Source organism: Phoenix dactylifera, chromosome 7 (genome assembly GCF_051530095.1).
Source record: "Phoenix dactylifera cultivar Ajwa chromosome 7, Ajwa_hap1_PhDact_Kaust_v1.1, whole genome shotgun sequence".
NCBI lineage: Eukaryota > Viridiplantae > Streptophyta > Magnoliopsida > Arecales > Arecaceae > Phoenix > Phoenix dactylifera.
The window spans coordinates 18,188,261-18,207,002 of NC_143196.1; the positions used below are offsets into that span (position 1 = coordinate 18,188,261).

At 45.3% G+C, this 18,742-nt stretch overlaps 1 protein-coding gene across 1 annotated transcript; it reads left to right on the forward strand.

Annotated features, from left to right (window-relative positions):
• Positions 1 to 332: 332 nt before the first annotated feature.
• Positions 333 to 9,478, forward strand: THO5 (THO complex, subunit 5). The gene is made up of 8 exons (XM_039120191.3): positions 333 to 733; positions 833 to 1,123; positions 3,990 to 4,326; positions 6,329 to 6,666; positions 7,365 to 7,624; positions 8,017 to 8,596; positions 8,676 to 8,789; positions 8,898 to 9,478. Exons 1-8 carry the CDS (start codon positions 545 to 547, stop codon positions 9,153 to 9,155), a joined length of 2,367 nt encoding a protein of 788 aa, XP_038976119.3. The 5' UTR covers positions 333 to 544; the 3' UTR covers positions 9,156 to 9,478.
• Positions 9,479 to 18,742: the final 9,264 nt, after the last annotated feature.

Sequence of the window (18,742 nt, forward strand, 5' to 3'; positions counted from 1 at the left end):
TTGGCCATCTACTTTCCTAGGAAAGTTATATATAATTCCTATTATGCCCTTAATAAAAATTAAGTTTTTAATGCCTCTTTAATGCTTCTTTAATGCTGAAGGGACTTTTTGGGAAAAAGTAAAAATGGAGTGATTCCCGCCTCATGGGAAAGTAACTTTCCCATGTTTCTCATGGGAAAGACTTTCCCATGAAATGTGGGAATCACATTCCCATGGGAATACTACTTTCCCTTCTCTCTCCTTTGAAAACTCCAACCAAACAAGAGGCATCTCATTACTTTCCCGTTGACCACACTTTCCCCCCTTCTTTTTCCGCGAACCAAACGAGCCCATAAGGGTCGAGGGTCGTCCTCGCTTGCAGGGCATTGCACTGCTCTACATCATCGCTCACGTGCGTCGTACGTGTTCTCGCGCAGAGGAAAACGATCTAGGGCGGCGCCGCATACCCCTCTCCTTCTCGATCAGCTCCCCCGGAGGCCCGGCGGTCGCATGGTAGAGAAGCGCAGCGGAAGCAAATCGAGGAGATCAAAGCGCTTGGCGCAGCATGCAAGCGATGGAGGTGGAGGAGATTCCCAACTCCAAGCGTTCTCCTCACGATGTTCTTGAGGAGACCCGCACGGCGATGGAGGAGATCGCCGCGAAAATGCTCTTCATCAAGAAAGAAGGCCGCCCCAAGTCCGACCTCCGCGAGCTCATCACCCAGATGTCCCTCCTCTTCCTTTCCCTCCGCCAGGTTAGGCTTCGGCTTGCGGTTACGATCTCGAGCTCGACTTCATCCTAGCATCAATCGGCAAAACCCGAACCCTAACTTCTTCTTTTCTTCTCTCTTTAGGCGAATCGATCGATATTGATGGAAGAGGACCGGGTGAAGGCGGAGACGGAGAGCGCAAAGGCGCCGGTGGACTTCACCACCCTCCAGCTCCACAACCTTATGTACGAGAAGAATCATTATTTGAAGGCCATCAAGGCTTGCAAAGATTTCCGATCCAAGTATCCGGACATTGAGCTTGTCCCCGAGGAGGAGTTCTTCAGTACTGCGCCCGAGGACATCAAAGGGAAGGTCTTGGCGAGCGATGCGGCGCATGATTTAATGTTGAAGAGGCTCAATTTTGAGCTCTACCAGGTAGATTATTGTTTGCACGGGGTTAAATTGGTAGAATGTTTGTTTTACTGTATACTAATCAATTCACTTTTTACTCTTATTATATGTTCATATTAGTGTTGATAAAGGGGCTGGAGAAGTTTACAAGCAGGATAGATTTCCTGCAATTCGACACATGAAAGTTGGCAGTGTCAAAGAAGATGTTTGTCCTAGTTTTAAGTTAGTACTCTTATAGTAGAAAAGATGCTTCATTTCTGCTTCGATAACATAGCAAGGTTTGATTAATTGGCGTGCGAAGAAGCAATTTTTTGGTCCCTCATGAAAGTTGCCATGGTAGCGACAAGGAATTTGATTTCCTGCGAATCTAGATAGATATCCAATTTGGTTATGTGTGTCTTTACTTGCATCTAGTAAAACATTGTTGGCACATTTTTACTGTTTTGCAATCTAATTAACATTTTATGATTTCTGATGTGAATTTTCCTGATTTAGATTAGTTTTTTATTTGAGATCCTTGTACTGACCCGTTTCATCTCAGTTAATATGTTCCTGCTGACTGATTTCTAGTTGCCAGGTCAGATTATTAATGATAATCATTTGTGCTTCTGAGCAAAGTTGAATTTTTTCCGTCATCCCTTTGTTGGAGATGTTGCGTACCTCCATATTTTTGCCAGAGATGTTCTTTATTTTATGATGCACCCTCATATTAAGCTTTTCTTGTGTTGCTCATATGATGCCAATCTGAGTGCCCCCCTCCCCCACTTAACATGACATCATATCAATAAGCTCTGTATACACCACTATATTATGCGGACATGGGCATTAGTGTTAGGTGTGATTATGTCATTGTGAAAACTCCTGTCCATAGGAAATTTTTCTGCTGGATCCATACCCAAGTGTCATATTGATCCCCATTTCTAAGTCTGGTGCAGGTACTGTGGGATAAATCAAAGGGCCTTGGTAAGGTAGGTCACCACTTAAAAGACTAGTGCCTTAATTCTTTGACACAGCCTTTTGGCAGTTAATTATATGGAGATTATGATGAAAGAATTTCTAGTAAACTTCCTGATCTCCAAGGCTGTTCTTTCTATCTTTGGGGAAAACAAGATGTGCTGCTAATATGACAATACTCAAAACAGATGGTGTTGTTACATTGGAATATTTAATAAGATGGAGGCGTAAGGACATTTTTTTGGCATATTCTCAAAGGTTTTAAACCGAAGAAGAATAATGTGAAACAAGAAACTAAGGCATGTTAGATGATGCATTTGCATTTCATTATGAACTTTTGGTGAAGATCACTTATTCCATATATGAAATTGCACTATATCACTTATTCGTCATGGAAATATATTTTCCATACTTAGTTATAGCGTATAAGTGCACACGAAATCATGTTATGAAAAACATGGCAGGATCCTGCTCTTCCCTTAGAGCCTGATTCTATAAGATGGAAAGTATGAGGTTTGGACAACACATGAAACTCTCACAACTGAGCCTCAAAGTGTTCATGTAGAGCCTATCCTATTGCATAAAGTGAGATCAAACTCAAATATATCCTGAAGTATATGATAGCCTCAATGAGGCCTTTTTAAACATTACAGCTATGTCTAGGATATTCCATGTGTTCACATCAGCCCAAGTTTGTTTCCAAAGATACTGTGGAAATTACATATACATGTTGACTTAAACATGAAACCTCATGGTTTAGTCGATGGATGCAATACAAGCAGATAAGTGTCCAATATCTTACTTTCAAATTTTTGATTGTTGAATGTAGTGGTGCACATATGCATGTATTATCATGCCACCTAAATGAATTTTCTGGAATGACCATATCTAGTGCATTTGCATGTGTGGCTAAATGTTACTTGTTAAATGCCACCATAATGTAGCTTTTTAAGATATTGGTTTTTTTCTTTTTCATTGGTTTCTATGTAAAATTTTTTGTTTTCTTTTCTCTATATCCCTTCTTTCCTACTTCCTATTGCTTCAATTCTTCTTTTTGTTATGTAGTGCCACACACTGACGGTTGTGTAGACAATTTGCTGGGACACTTTAGCTGTCCAGAATATTTGGATATGCTTATTATCAGATTCTCAACAATTTCACAATCAGAGCTGATTCTGCTGATTAATTTGAGACAAGGGTTGAAATGTTGTTACTTGTATCATTGTGTCATCAATCTAATGATCTATGCCTGTGTGATTTTTAGGGCTCGTTTGGTTCGCAGGAAGCATTTTTTCTCCTAGGAATATGATTCCTGGGAAGTAGATTTCTGGAAAGAGGATGCTTGAAAAAGTACTTTTGGCATGTTTGGTTGACAATGGGAAAGTGACAGATTTTCAGAGTGCTTATGTTTGGTTGACTATCCACTTTTCTGAAAAAGTTGTGTAATTCCTTTTATACCTTTAATAAAAATTAGGTCTTTAATGCCTCTTTAATGCTGAAGGGCTTTTTTTGGAAAAAAATAAAAATGGAGTAATTTCCGGCTCACGAAAAAGTAACTTTTTCATGTTTCTTATGGGAAAGACTTTCCCATGAAACATGGGAATCATATTCCCATGGGAATACAATTTTTCCATCTCTCTCTTTTGAAAACTCCAATCAAATAAGAGGCATCTCATTACTTTCCTGTTGACCACACTTTCCTCCCTTCTTTTCCCGCGAACCAAACGAGCCCTTAAGTTCCATATGAAAATTTTGTTTGTTGTTACTAGGATATTTGTTCTTCTTGCTGTCTTTTATGTATCAAGATGTATCTTATCTCTAGTTATTACTTATTAGCAACATTCTTATGCATGGTTTATGAACCATGGTTCATTTATTTTATCCAGTATTTTTATGTCGTATATCTAAATCTATGTTTTAATTTTCTGTATTCTAGAGAAAGGAGCTGTACAAACTTCATGAGAAATTGGAACATCATAAAAAAAGTCTTCTGGATACCATAGCAGACCGGAAAAAGTTCCTCACAAGTCTTCCATCACATCTGAAATCTCTGAAGAAAGCAACCTTACCAGTACAACAGCAATTAGGGATTTTGCATACCAAGAAGCTAAAGCAGCACCATGCAGCAGAGTTGCTTCCGCCTCCTCTTTACATAGTCTACTCACAGTTACTGGCTCAGAAAGAAGCATTTGGGGAGAGGATTGAAATGGAGATATTAGGAAGTGTAAAGGATGCTCAAATTTTTGCTCAACAACAAGCTAATAAGGACAGCGGTAATTGACAGCCTTTAAAATATATTGTTTCACATGTAATTAAACTAATTGTTTGTTATCTTTTGCGGACACTATGTTTAGCAGTTACTTTTTTCACATGGGTAATTACTTTTTTCACATGGGTAATCATCCTTATTAAAAGATGCATGTATTTCATAGTCATGTTTGGGAAAGATAAATGTAGAGAAATTGGAGAGGATGAGAAAGTGATAGGCATTAACAAATCTTATATCAATTGAAATTTGAAGAATATGTGATGAATTTGGTGAATATAGTGGTAAAATTTGTGGGATGTGATAAAAGCAGCAAAATATTGTAAACAATTAGAGTAGTGATTTGGGCTAATCATGTATGTGAAATTGTCTCAAAACTGCAATTACTTATGGAAAAGGGGGATATTCTAAATTGCACTATCATGAAATGAAACTTATGATCCACATTATCTAATAATGGGAGATGGTGATGAAAGAAAAACATAATGACAACTAATTTTACGAATCAAGGAAAATGCTAAAAAAGTGTAGCCATAGAACCTATATTCTTGTATGAACAGATGATTGAAAGATTTAGAGGAGAAAGTTTTGACACATGGATCCTTGACTTGGAGAAAGCCCATGATATAGTACCATAGATTTGGTAGTATGAGCAAATAAAGAAAAAAAGAGTATGTTGGGATCCCTCAAGACATTTTGGAACAATGATGAGCATTAGTAGTGTAAATCAAATGAGTTCATTTTCCAACTATAGTGTTAGACCAAGGCCCTGCCCCACCTTAAGTGGGTATCTCGTTTTATTTGTGATTGAGGAATTGACATTTTCAATGAGATATTATGGTGTAAATGATTTGCAGAGGATTGAATGCTAATTAATGAGAAATTTATTGGATGCTAAGTTGGCATTGTGGATTCAACCTTGAAAATTAGCCTTAATCTTGACTAGCAAGTTTTAATCCATCTTTTTAAGATTTGCTTAATGGTTAAAGATGTGATGCATTGAAGTCTTAGCAAGTTTAATGGCTGTCTCAAAATCTGATGTTAACCCTTTGAATTGGTGTCCAATTCTTGACCAACACAGTCCCTGGCAAGAAGCAGGGTAGAGATGGAGTAAAGTTTTGATGAATAAGTTATAAGAGAAAGAATAATTTATATTAAGTATATAAAATGCTATATAAGCGAAATGATGTTGAAAATGAGCGAAGGCCCAGAAGTATTTGATTGCGATTCAATTTTCTCTTTTGAATTTATTAAAGTGAGGAATAGGGAAGATAGATAAAGAGTGAGTGACATTAAACTTCAGCCCAATTTAGAGAAATTATTTGAGAAAGCTTTTGCAGATTGAGATGGCCCTGATATTTTTCTTTCTTTCAGGGAGCTGGACAAAAGTGTATTCTTTTTTCAAAAAATAGAGGTTACATAATTACCAGATGTATATTCATTAATATCTTGCTATATATATTATAAACTAGAATTATTTTTTATATAATTGAAGACCAGGTGATACATCCCTTTTTGTATCCATCTATTACCTAAGCTTGTTCTTGTTAACCTATTGTTTTTGATGTTAATCTATTAGTATTATCAAAACTATTTGGCATATCGCACCATCCATTTTCTTGACCTGCAATTCAGGTCCTCCCCAAAATAGGTGGTGTAAATAGCTGGAGAATTATCATCAAAGTAAAGTTTTTCAGGATTTGTTAGAATAACTAATAGATGCCATCTGAGGCATGTTTTTCTGTCTACAATTCATGTAAATGGACAACTATTTTCTGCTAACCTTCAAGTTGAGATTGATCAGTAGTTATGTTCCTATTGGGAGTATGTTCATCCTAATGTGTATGCCTTCCATTTGCTAGCATTTTCTTTAATAAGTTTCATGCTTGCATTTGCAATTGAAGCAAGAAAGGGGATGAACAATGTGTCCTTGAAAATCTTCACAAATATGAGTCCTTTGATTTCCTTTAGCTGTCTCAATATTTAACCGAAATAATTTTTTATGACAGGTTTATCATCAAATACTGAAAACAATAGGTTGGAAGAGGATGCACCTGATGAGGAAGAAGATGTCCAGAGAAGAAGAAAGAGGCCAAAGAAGAACCAGGTCAAGGAGAATATTGACCAAGCACGAGTGTGCCAGATTCATCCACTCAAGATCATTCTTCATATATATGATGATGAAGAATCTGAGGCTAAACCTTCGAAATTAATCACTCTGAGATTTGAGTACTTGGTAAAGCTAAACATTGTATGTGTTGGAGTAGAAGATTCAGAGGAAGGATCTGACAACGATATCTTATGTAACTTATTTCCCAATGATACTGGCGTTGAGCTTCCCCACCAGGTACAGCTGTGTTTTTGGAGTAATTTTGCACCTGCTGACTATTTAGTAATTTAAGAGTTGGTATCCTCTAAGTCATGGCTAGTCTAGAAACTGTATCTGGCCTTTCACTAGGTCAGGCAAACATAATAAATGGCATTCATATTACCTGCTAGAACTGGTCCATAAGCTACGAGAAAATCTATGCTAGTATTTGATGATTATCCTACCTATTGAAAGATCATGATTTTTAAATTTTCTAGTAGATAATACAGCAGAAGGCACAAACCACATTTATAGTGCTGCATTATGGATAAAGATTCTGGAATATCTAGTTAATTTGGTTCCTTTCAGATAAAGATGTTTGAAAGAAGCAAAGATTTAGTGCTTCTGTTAACATTATGGCCTCCGGACCATTGCATAAAAATTGATGGTTCTCATAACCCGCTGATTGATGGGATTGTTTTACTCCTATTCTATAATACCTTAGCTACATATAATCTACATGATAAGCTCATTCATAAAGTTGTCCAAACCAATTATCCAGATACATCACACATGGATCTTGAAGGCTGCTAACCAATTAATCCACTAGAATTGTGTTGCTTCCTGGAGAGTTTCCTCCGTTTGTTCTTTGATTGAATAAAAAAAAAAAGTCAAATGACTATGCAGATGGGTATGGTGTTCTTTCTGATAAAAAAATTTAAATTGTTGTCATGCAGGCAGCTAAACTATATGCTGGGGATTCTCTAGCTTTTGGTGAAAGAAGAGCTTCACGTCCGTACAAGTGGGCACAACATCTAGCTGGAATTGATTTTTTGCCAGAGGTGCCTCTTCTGCATGAGTGCAATGAAACTTTGAACAGTGAAGCTTTGAAAGGTTTAGATGTTGCAGCTGGACTTAACATATACCGTCATCAGAACCGTGTGCAGAACATTTTGCAAAGGATTCGCTCCAGGAGAAAGGCTCAGATGGCTCTTGTGTGAGTCACTGTTCTGTGAATTTTGGAGTCTTGGGATGTTGAGTTCCAGCAGCTTGGACAAGTACAGCAATGTCCCACTAGCTGACCTTTTCTGAGCTCAGAGTCCCTTTTCTTGGATGCTGTTTATGCAGGGAGACTGGAAGCGATTTATGCATAAAGCACATTTTGGATGCAAATTTTCTTTAATGTATTTTGCGCATTATTTCCTCTAAGAGATCTTCCGATCTCCTAGATCTGATGCTATGGTTGTGCATGGTTTCCACTAGCTTTGCCTAGACTATAAACTAGTTTATCTATGGTCTTGCTTTTCTTCCAGAGATGTCTTTTTTTTTCCCTTCCAATCGTTATGGCATGTCTTATTTGAAAGTTTGGAATCATTTATTGGCTTACAGGGAGCAGCTTGATTCCTTGATGAAGCTCAGGTGGCCCTTACTAGCCTATGGAGACATTCCATGGGCTTTGCATGACCCATTGTGGACTTTGCAAAACTGGTCTTCATCCAACCTGATCCCTGAATCTTCATCTTTCTCTGCTGTTGCGGTAGGACAAGTTGCACATGTTATTGACCTTGATCTGGACAGAAGATCTGTGACATCATGGGAACTAGAGAGTGCAAGAGAAGATGGAGAGCTTCCGACAGCATTACCAGCTGCAAACTTGCCAGATGATTCAAAGGTCAATATGGCTAATGGGTCATCTGAGTATATTGCACATTCTAGAAGCCTGGCTTTAATTACAAAGAGTGTGACACCTTCCAAAAAGGTCAAATCTCAAATGTTGAGGAAAAGTGAGGATGATTCAGAACTCATACTAGATAGTGAAAGTGAACTGGAGGAGCAAACATGCATTGACCAAGAAATTGAAAATGTCAGAGTTGTTGGCAAACCGTGGGAAGACCATGCTGCAAAAGAATTCACTTTGGTTCTCACAAGAACTTACGAAAATGAGAGAACTGCAAAGTTGAATTCCAAGGTACTTTCTTTTCTGTGCCTTTCTTCATTTGCTCGCTCTTATATGCTTGATTTCTAAAACTGCATTTGAAATTTGGCAGGTAAAAATCAGCACAGAATATCCTCTCAGGCCTCCACTTTTCACTTTAAGCTTGCTTTCTGATGGGCCTCAAGGTTTTGAATGGTACAATGAGCTTCGAGCCATGGAAGCAGAGGTATGTGGCAATGGAATAATCCATTTGATGCTCTATTTCATTTTACTTCTATTTAATCTTCATCCAGAGCTGGAATGAAATTTTTCCCTCCTGATATATATTTTATAGGTTAATCTTCACATTGTTAAGGTCCTGCCTCTGGAACATGAAAACTACATCTTAGCTCACCAAATACGTTGCTTGGCTATGCTCTTTGATTTCCATTTCGATGCGCGCCATGAAAAAAGAAAGAGCACTTCCGTAATAGACGTTGGATTATGCAAGCCTGTTAGCGGAACAATACTTGCGAGATCTGTTAGGGGGAGGGATCGGAGAAAGATGATTTCTTGGAAGGGCATGAGCTGCACCCCAGGCTATCCTTGCTAGAATTTGTTGCATTTCAAGGTTGTTGATATGTTTTAGCTTCTTGGTAAAGCTGGTACTTCATTGCTCTCCGCCTGAACCTTTTTCCCTTTCTTTGATGAATCATCTTCATTTTCTTTCAAAATTTCATAATCAGTAAACTAACTTGGATGATTTTGTTGTTACTTTATTCCCTATACATGTCGTATGTCTCCCAGCTATAGGACTTTTGAGCTTATCATATAAATAGTGTATGCTGATTTGTATTGAACTCACTCCCTTGTGATCGAGGGTTGCTTGGACATTTGTATTGCTGGTGAATCTTGAAATACTTATAGTTCAGTCCATAACTGATGTTCTTGCTGTTTCTTATCATATGTTATAAGTTCATTTATTTAAAAGTGCCTTTTGTTTTGTGCTGTTTTTATAAGATATTTAATCATGAACCAAATGTGATACACAAATATGGGGGAAGTGAAAATTTGGCGTCTGCTTCTGGTGGACTTATGCAATAGTGGTGCTCTCACTTCTTGTCAGAATTATAATCTGTATTCTAAAGATTGGAATTTGCTTTCCTGATGTTAGCAATTAGATTCCGGATTTTGCAGTGCATTATGCATTAGGCAGGGTGTGTAATGTTCTGCTCCGCTCCACCCTTGAGGTTTAACAGATTCCACACTAGGCTGCAACTATTGAAGGCTCACGCTCCTCATACTCGAAAAAGAGACCGTGATGGCATTGTAAAACCCTGTAAAAACTTGGTCCAATGCCAAATATTGGAACATTTACCCATTGGGATGCCTTTGAAAATAACAGCCGTTACCGGTTATGTTTTCTCCAAATGATTCCAGTTTGGCAAACATGCTCAACTGTCAATACAAGTTCAGGGTGCTAGGGGCCTTGTGAAACATGTTCTGGACTTTTTTCCCTGCTATCTGCTTACGGGGTTTAAATAAGTGACTCCCCATATAGGATGTTTTTTGGTATTTAGTTGAACATTTTCACAGTTAGGTTCATTCAATTTCCCCTAGCACATTCTTTTTGTGCATCAATTTTTATCGCCTAAATAGTTACATATAAATCTATATGCATGAGAAACTAAAAAGTTCTACGCTGAAAAATAGCTTAGCATGCCAGTAGAGGATCTGTGTAGAACAATGAAACTAGAGATAGTAACAGCTCGTTACTCCTTTTCTAATTATTTGCATAGAAAAAGATGGTGTTACTTCAAATCAGAATTCTTGGTCAAATAATATTCACTAAAATCAAATGACGATAAGAACAAGAAAATAATAAACTTCTCATCAACTAAAGCAGCTGACTCCGTCGTGCTATTCCTCACTAGTATTGACCATCTCAAATATTAAATCCATGGTTACATTTGCAAATGTACTTGACTCTCTGGCTCCACAGTGACATTCTATTTCAATTTAATCAAATGTACTAGCGATACGCAAGACAATGAGCATGACATCTTAATATTGTACTAAGAAAATAAGAGTTGCAGAGAGTGAGAAAAAAAGCCAGAAAAAATCCAAAAACTCATGAGGGAACAGTCTTGATTTCATGGTTGGAACTTCGCTCTTGTGCCAAAACCCTACTGTTCTTATAGTTTCCAGCAGAATAGCCTATGGAAACAAATCAGACTGATATGCTGGTGTTAGAATCATATTATGCCACATAAAAGCAAAAGATATGACATGAAAATAAAGATTATCAAAAGCCAAAGATTGATGGCATTTGTTCAAAAAGTAGATTAAAATGCTTCTATATGCTGGTATTTGTTAAGTTGTGGATCATAATCAATTAAATTTCGACATCATTTTTTTGCACCAATTAACCACTGGTACTATTAGTTGTTATTGATGATTCATTGTCAAAGGTGAAGAAGGAATTCTTGGCATGTAGATGCCCTTCAAAGATGATCAAATTAAAAGGAAAAAAGAGATGCTTATTAAAATATTAGATTGCTTTCAAGTTAGTACCTGTTTAGATTGGTTGTGTTTGAATGTCATATTTTGAGACCTATGATCAATCTGTGTTTTATATCAGGCAGTTAAGACATTGAGTAGTAGGATCAAACTAGCCAATGAAGGTAATAGGATCATTCCTTTCCCATGCTAATAAAGGTAAGGGAACAACATGGGAACTGCTTCAACATGGGTTCATACTGTTGCTGGAAATTGGACCCGGGGGCGATCGTCCGTCGAGGAGGGGGAGCTGTCGGCGGACGCGAGGGAGTGATGATGTGTCGGCGGGCAGCGTCCTCTGTCGGGGTGCCTGCAGAAAAGCCGGTGGCCGGGTCTTCCGGCGCCGGCCCTCCGATGCTTAAGTTAGAGGGGGCAAAATAATGTTTAAAGAAAATGGGAGCAGTAGTCTTCTTCCCTTCTCTCTTCCCCCCTCTCCTTTTTATAGGGGGGTTTACCTGCGATGTGACCGGACAAGGCCATCGTACAGCTCGGCATGTTGCTTGATCCGGTGCACGGACAAGTAAATAATTACACTGATGTCGGAGGTAAGGCCGTCGTACGACCTGAGCCGTCACGCGATCGGGTGAATCATTGCATTGATGTCGGCGGTGAGGCTGGGGTTAGACTTATCATGGCGGACAGGACTCTGCCGAGCTGATTTGCCGTGGAGAACTGAGGATCCGTAGATGAAAGGAGCCACGCGCATTAATTGTTGCGTAGGCCGGAGATTCACATTAATTGTTGCGTAGGCCGGAGATTCACATTAATTGTTGCGTGAACTGAGGATTTGCCGGGATCATGTGTAATAAATGCTGGGGCAGTGGCAGGATATGGCCCTTGGCCGGACCTCGGAGAGGTATGGCCGCGGCAGGTGGTCGACAAAGACCCGCCTTTGAGGTCGGAAGTCCTCTAGGTCGGATGATCCGGGATCGGACGCTCTGGGGTCGGGCGCCGACCTCAGTCGTCCGGGGTTGTCGACTGCGTAATCTTCCGGTGGCAGGGTTATTGTATTACTGGGGGAAAACCGTATTCCCCCAACACTACCCCCCGACTTCCGAGTTCGAGCTGCAGGCTCGGACGTGGGAAGTAGAAGTTGTTATCGTGGTTATCGAGGTCGAAGGGGACCACGCCCGCACCCCTAAAGCTTCTGTAACGAAGTCCGCGCCTTTTGAACCTTCGAGGTCGCTTCATGTGGTGGATTTATGATGAGGTCCGCGCCCTTAGGCATTTCGAGGTAGTTATGGCGTGGGCTGCGCCCTTTGGCCCGTCGAGATCGCTTTATACAGCGGACTTATGACGGGGTCTGCACCCTTACGTATCTCGAAGCAGCCATGATGATGATTACGCCCTTTAGATCTCCGAGATCACTTTGAACGGCGAGCTCATAACGAGGCTCCCCGGGCCTGATGAGGTGGCGGCTCGACCTTATAATCGACGCCGCCTCCTTAAATAGGCACGCCGTTTCGCGCTTCGAAATGAGCACGTGGCATGATCTGAGGTCGGACATTTCCGATTTCGTATTGGCGGAATAACGATCTGGGAGGCTGGGGTTATCTCGGCGCTCCACGTGTCCCTGAGGTTTATTAAATGAAGGGAGTGGAGGTGATGTCCGCTCGTCTTTTAAGGTGATCCGGTTTAGTGGGCCTATGATGAGGCCGTGAGATCCGATGGGACGGCGCCTCGGTTGCGTACCCGGGATATTGATCCGGAGTAAATGCGGTGCTTCGGGTTCCGAGGTTGACACCTGGCGCGATCTGGACGGGGGATGGAAACTAAGCCCGCCAATCCGGGCCGTCAGGGGGGTCTATATAAGCCCCTCGAGTTTGCCCTAATAGTCCTATTTGGTCGCCCTTTGCTTTTGTCGTCCCTACCTCCATTCTCTCTCCCAACGATACTTTGCCGACGGTCCCCGGAGCGGTTTCCGGCAACTCTTTCCGTAGATTCTTGCCCCGTGCTATTTAGGGTTTACCTCCTTCTTCTCCTACCTACTCCTCTCATCTTTTAGTTTACTTCAATTTTCTGAAAAAATGGGTCTTGGTCCGGAGGAGGTAGGGTCAAGCTTATCGGGGGAGGAGCTGGAGTTAATCCGCTCCCGGTTCTTCTTCCAGCCTGGGTTTCGTTTCGAAACTGCAGGGCCGGAAGACAGGGTGACGCGGCCGCCCCCAGGTCGGATCGCGATTTACCGCGAGACGCTCTGGGTCGGCCTGCGGTTCCCTGTTCACGAGTTCGTGAACAACTTGCTGGTGGAGTATCAACTCGTCCCAGCACAGCTTGCTCCGAACTCGTGGAGAACTATCATCGGGTTCTTGTCCTTGTGCCTTGCGCACGGGATTCCGATCTCGGTGAGCATTTTCCGCCGGTGTTTTTTATTAAAGAAAAATCCGGCGGATGCAGAGTGGCTATACTTCGCCTTTCGGAGCGGTATGTCGCTCTTCCAGGGTACCCCTTCCTCTATTCATGAGTGGATGGGGAAATTTTTCTTTCTTGCATTCGAGGCGCCGTGGGGGTTCAACCCGAGGTGGGGGCATCCTCGGTTGAAGACTCTCAACAGGCTCTCCGATCCCTCGGGGAGGGAGCTGAGGGTCTTGGACTCCCTACGGGCCCTCGGGAAAGGATTCAACCTAACCGAGCTCCTACGGGAGGGCGCCTTGGCGAGCGTGGGTTTGAGCTCGGCGCGCCCCGAGGGTAAGAATAGTTGTCTCGTCCTATTTTTACCTATTTCTTCTTTTCGCTAACACTGGTCTGACACTCGAAAATTTTTTTGGTTTCAGACATCCCCCACATGCCGACTAGCAGCACATCCCTCTTTTCTCGGCTGAAGAGGCGGGAGGCCGAGGCCGGCGGGGCCATCCCTCAGCCCCGGAAGAAGTCGAAGTCGGCCGCTGCTTCCACCTCGGCCGGGATGGGAGGCCCGGAGGCGGGGGTCTCTGCGGACGCCCGAAGGCGGGCGCCAGATACCGGCGATGCGGGCTCGGCAACCCCACTCCGTCCTACCCCTGTCGCCCAGCGGGGAGGACCGATGGTGATCCGACTACGGCCTTCAGAGCCTGGGCCGAGCAGGGGCCCCGAGGTCCCCAGCTCGGGCGAGCCGAGCTCCCCGAGGGATCAGGCGGGGAGGTCAGCCGAGCCGGGGTCCCCAATCCTTGAGGGGAGCTCGGCCTTCCACAATGCCGATACCGCGCGCGCGGTATGTCGGCACGCCATGCTTCCAGCGGACCGGGCTGAGTTCCGGAGGGCGTCGCTGGAAGAGATCGTCGACAGTACCTACTGTAATACTGTTCGGGTGAGCTATTGCCTTAACCTCTCATTGGCTACTAACTTATGCATACACTGCCTGCTTTTTACTTATAGCTGCTTTCTTCTTCTTTTTTCCTCTTTTGCAGCGTATCCATGAAGTCGACTCCCTGGTGTTATTGCTCAAAGTTGCCAGGCGGAGACTCGACGACTCAGCCGGCAGTTGGAGCCGGCCAAGAAGAGGGTTGCTGAGCTGGAGGCCGCGCTGGCCGAAGCCGAAGCGCGAAGGGAAGCCACCGAGGCCGGGCGACTCGCCGTGGTCGAGGTGCTCGAAGAGGAGAGGGCCGCCCATTCGTTGACGAAATCGGCCCTGCGTGCTTCGGAGGCGCGCCTGGGGGAGGCCCAGTCCGAGGTCGCGGGTCTGAAGTACGAGGCTGGGGTCTTCCGCCTCAAGATCGAGCAGCTCGAGGCCCGGGAGAAGAGGGCGCTCGAGCGGGCCGAGAACGCCGTGGAACTCTTCAAGGAGTCAGAAGAGTTCCGCGATATGTTAGAGGAGGAGACTGTGGACGGGTTCCTCCGGGGCTTTGACAACTTCCGGAAGCAGATGGCCCGGATGTGCCCTCAGTTCGACCTCTCGACGGTCCGTCCGAGGATGAGGTTCGGGTACGGCCCCGACGACGACGACGACGATATCCCCGCTGCCCTCGTGTCCGAGGAGGACCTTGCTGAGGTCGAAGCCGAGGCAGTTGAACCGGCGAGGGCGGAGGCCATACCTCGTGAAACCAGCGAGGTTGTTCCCGCGGCGCCAGCCGAGGCCCCCGCCGTAGACCTTGAGCCCGCGCCTACTGAAGACCCGCAGGTCATTCCTGTAGACGATGAGGGTGATGCTAATGAAGCCGCCGCCTCTTAGGACTTCGGTTTTTTCTCTACTAACTTGCTGCCCTAGAACCTTCGAGCCTAGCCTGCCCGATTCATAGCCCTTGGAGCAAAACTCCCTTGTAGAAGGACTCCCACTTCAATTTCAACTGCCACTGCAACTGGAGCCCTACCCCATTGAAACTCCCACAGGAACTGGCTCGAAAGGTGTTCATTGTAAACGAGGTCGGCCTACACCTTTGTAAAAGGCCGGCTTCTAGTTTTGTACTTAGCCTTTTGGCGTTTCATCAATGAAAGCTTTTTCTTTCACTTCTACATTTATTCTTCTTCTCTGTCTTTTTCACTCGGAAACGAGGTCGGTACTTCTGCCGACTCTCGACTTCGTATCCGAGCCTTCGGATAATATTAATAAAGACATGTTCTTTGGCTATGTCTTACCTTTCTTCTGGTGTGTATAAGTGTCCGAACTCTGATTACGCTAGCTAGGGGGGGCTCCGAGCTTAGACTTTAGGAAATTTCACCAAGTCTTGTAGCTCGGATTCGTAGGTCGCAGAGGTTGCCAAGTTTGGCTTTTAGGTTCTCATGGCTCCGGGTTCGGGCTTCGGGCCCCCAAGTGGGGCCGCGCTAGACCTACATAGGTCGCTACCGAGGTGCTCGGCCAAGCTTTTGAGCCTAGCTCTTGGGGCGCAGGCCCGTAAGAAAGTTGTCCCCCAAAGGGGAGCTTAGGCCAATAGTCACATCGTCGCCAGGTTTTTCGCAGTCGTTGCCCTCGGACTCTGCCGAGATTCAGGCGAGCGAGATTGGGGCCTGTAAGGAACACCTCGGCCTTTGAGGTTATCTTCACAGGTTGACATCGGAGTCTGGGCATGGGGGCTGAATTTGGCCCTTGCCCATAAGGGTTTATATGAGTTGTGGTGGAGATCGTCGGTAGACGAAGCATGCACAAGGTCAGCGGGACATTAATCTTACACCGACTTGTAGAAGCAATCCGACCTTGGCCAGATTAAGGTCCCGATTTCAATCGGGGTTTCACTGTCAATACGTAGATAAATATAACAAGGCGAGCATCAAATAGGATGTACCTTTTGTGTCTCCAAAATTGCGCCCCTCGTATCAGAGTAGGTGGCCTTATCTCCTCGCCAACTTTCGAAGTCATTCTTTGACTTTTGAGGAGCTCGGGCTTCTCATGAGCCCTATGGCGCCCGCCGAGGTTGAGGGGGTTTGGGGATGCTCCATCAATCTGCGACTCTTTCCGAGGTCGAGGGAGTTTGGGACTCTACGGTCGAGCCTCGGGGCATCTCGACCTTAGTCGAGGGATCGTGCGCCAGGTCGGTGGGTCTGGGAACGCGCTACCGACCTGCGACGCTTCCCGAGGTCGAGGGAGTTTGGGACTCTACGGTCGACCCTCGGGGCATGTCGACCTTAGTCGAGGGATCGTGCGCCAGGTCGGTGGGTCTGGGAACGCGCTACCGACCTGCGACGCTTCCCGAGGTCGAGGGAGTTTGGGACTCTACGGTCGACCCTCGGGGCATCTCGACCTTAGTCGAGGGATCGTGCGCCAGGTCGGTGGGTCTGGGAACGCGCTTCCGACCTGCGACGCTTCCCGAGGTCGAGGGAGTTTGGGACTCTACGGTCGACCCTCGGGGCATCTCGACCTTAGTCGAGGGATCGTGCGCCAGGTCGGTGGGTTTGGGAACGCGCTACCGACCTGCGACGCTTCTCGAGGTCGAGGGAGTTTGGGACTCTACGGTCGACCCTCGGGGCATCTCGACCTTAGTCGAGGGATCGTGCGCCAGGTCGGTGGGTCTGGGAACGCGCTACCGACCTGCGACGCTTCCCGAGGTCGAGGGAGTTTGGGACTCTACGGTCGACCCTCGGGGCATCTCGACCTTAGTCGAGGGATCGTGCGCCAGGTCGGTGGGTCTGGGAACGCGCTACCGACCTGCGACGCTTCCCGAGGTCGAGGAAGTTTGGGACTCTACGGTCGACCCTCGGGGCATCTCGACCTTAGTCGAGGGATCGTGCGCCAGGTCGGTGGGTCTGGGAACGCGCTACCGACCTGCGACGCTTTCCGAGGTCGAGGGAGTTTGGGACTCTACGGTCGAGCCTCGAGGCATCCCGACCTTGGCCGAGGAATCTGGGGATCACAAACGACCCAAGGTTAGAAGAGATAACTGTAATTATTGGAATGGTCGGATCATATGTAAAAAGGAGACCGAATCCGTGTTTTTGGTTGTCTTGAACCCCTAGGGGTCTTATTGGTAGTACATTCGTAGATTCTCGGAATTCCAGCTTCGCGGAATGGGGGTCCCTTCGAGAGATTTCAGCTTGTATGCTCCGGGTCATTGTACTCGGGCGATTTGATACGGCCTTTTCCAATTCGGGGCGAGCTTTCCCTGCTCAGTTGGCTGAGAGGCCTCGGCCCTCCTGAGGACGAGGTCCCCTACTTTGAAGAGCTTGGGCTTGACCCGAGAGTTGTAGTATTGAGCCGTTTTTTGTTGGTATCTTGCCATACGGACCCGGGCGACCTCTCGTGTCTCTTCGACGAGATCCAGGTTGTTTCTGAGCCGAGAAGAGTTGGAGTCAGGATCGTAATGCTCCACTCTTGGGGAAGGGAGGCCGATTTCCAGTGGGATGACAGCCTCCGTGCCGTATGCCAGGTTGAAGGGGGTCTCGCCGGTGGGCAATCGGAACGTAGTCCGATAAGCCCAGAGGACGTTGTACAGGTCCTCAACCCATTGTCCTTTGGATCGGTCAAGCCTGGCCTTGAGTCCCTGCAAAATAGTATGATTCGTTACCTCAGTTTCTCCGTTCGTCTGGGGATGGGCGACCGAGGTGAAGCGGTGGTCGATGCCGAGCTCAGAGCAAAATTCTCTGAAGTGGACGTTGTCGAACTGCCGGCCATTGTCGGATATAAGGATACGGAGGAGTCCGAATCTACAGATAATGGACTTCCACACGAAGTCCCGCATCTTATGCTCGGTGATCCGAGCCACAGGTTCAGCTTCGACCCACTTGGTGAAGTAGTCGATGGAGACGACCAAAAATTTTCTTTGTCCGGTTGCCAGAGAGAAGGGTCCCAGAATGTCGATTCCCCACTGGGCAAACGGCCAGGGGGCGGTGATTGAGGTCAGCAGGGCCGAAGGTCGGCGTTGGATGTTGGCGTTCCGCTGGCACCGATCGCACCTCCGAACGAAGTCCGTCGCATCCTTCTGGAGGGTGGGCCAGTAATATCCTTGTCGCAGGATCTTATGGGCTAACGACCGACCTCCCAGGTGGTTTCCGCAAATTCCTTCATGGACCTCTCGGAGGGCATAGTCCGCCTCAGAAGGGCGGAGACATCTGAGGAGGGGGGAAGTGAATGATCGACGATAAAGCCTATTTTCGTATAGGACATACCGTGGAGCTTGACGCCTGATCCGGCGAGCCTCAATCTCATCTTGAGGGAGGGTTCCGTCCCGGAGATAACGGACGAGCCCGTCGATCCAGCTCGGCTCGAAGTCGATGCACATGGTGGGTTCGGGTTCCTCC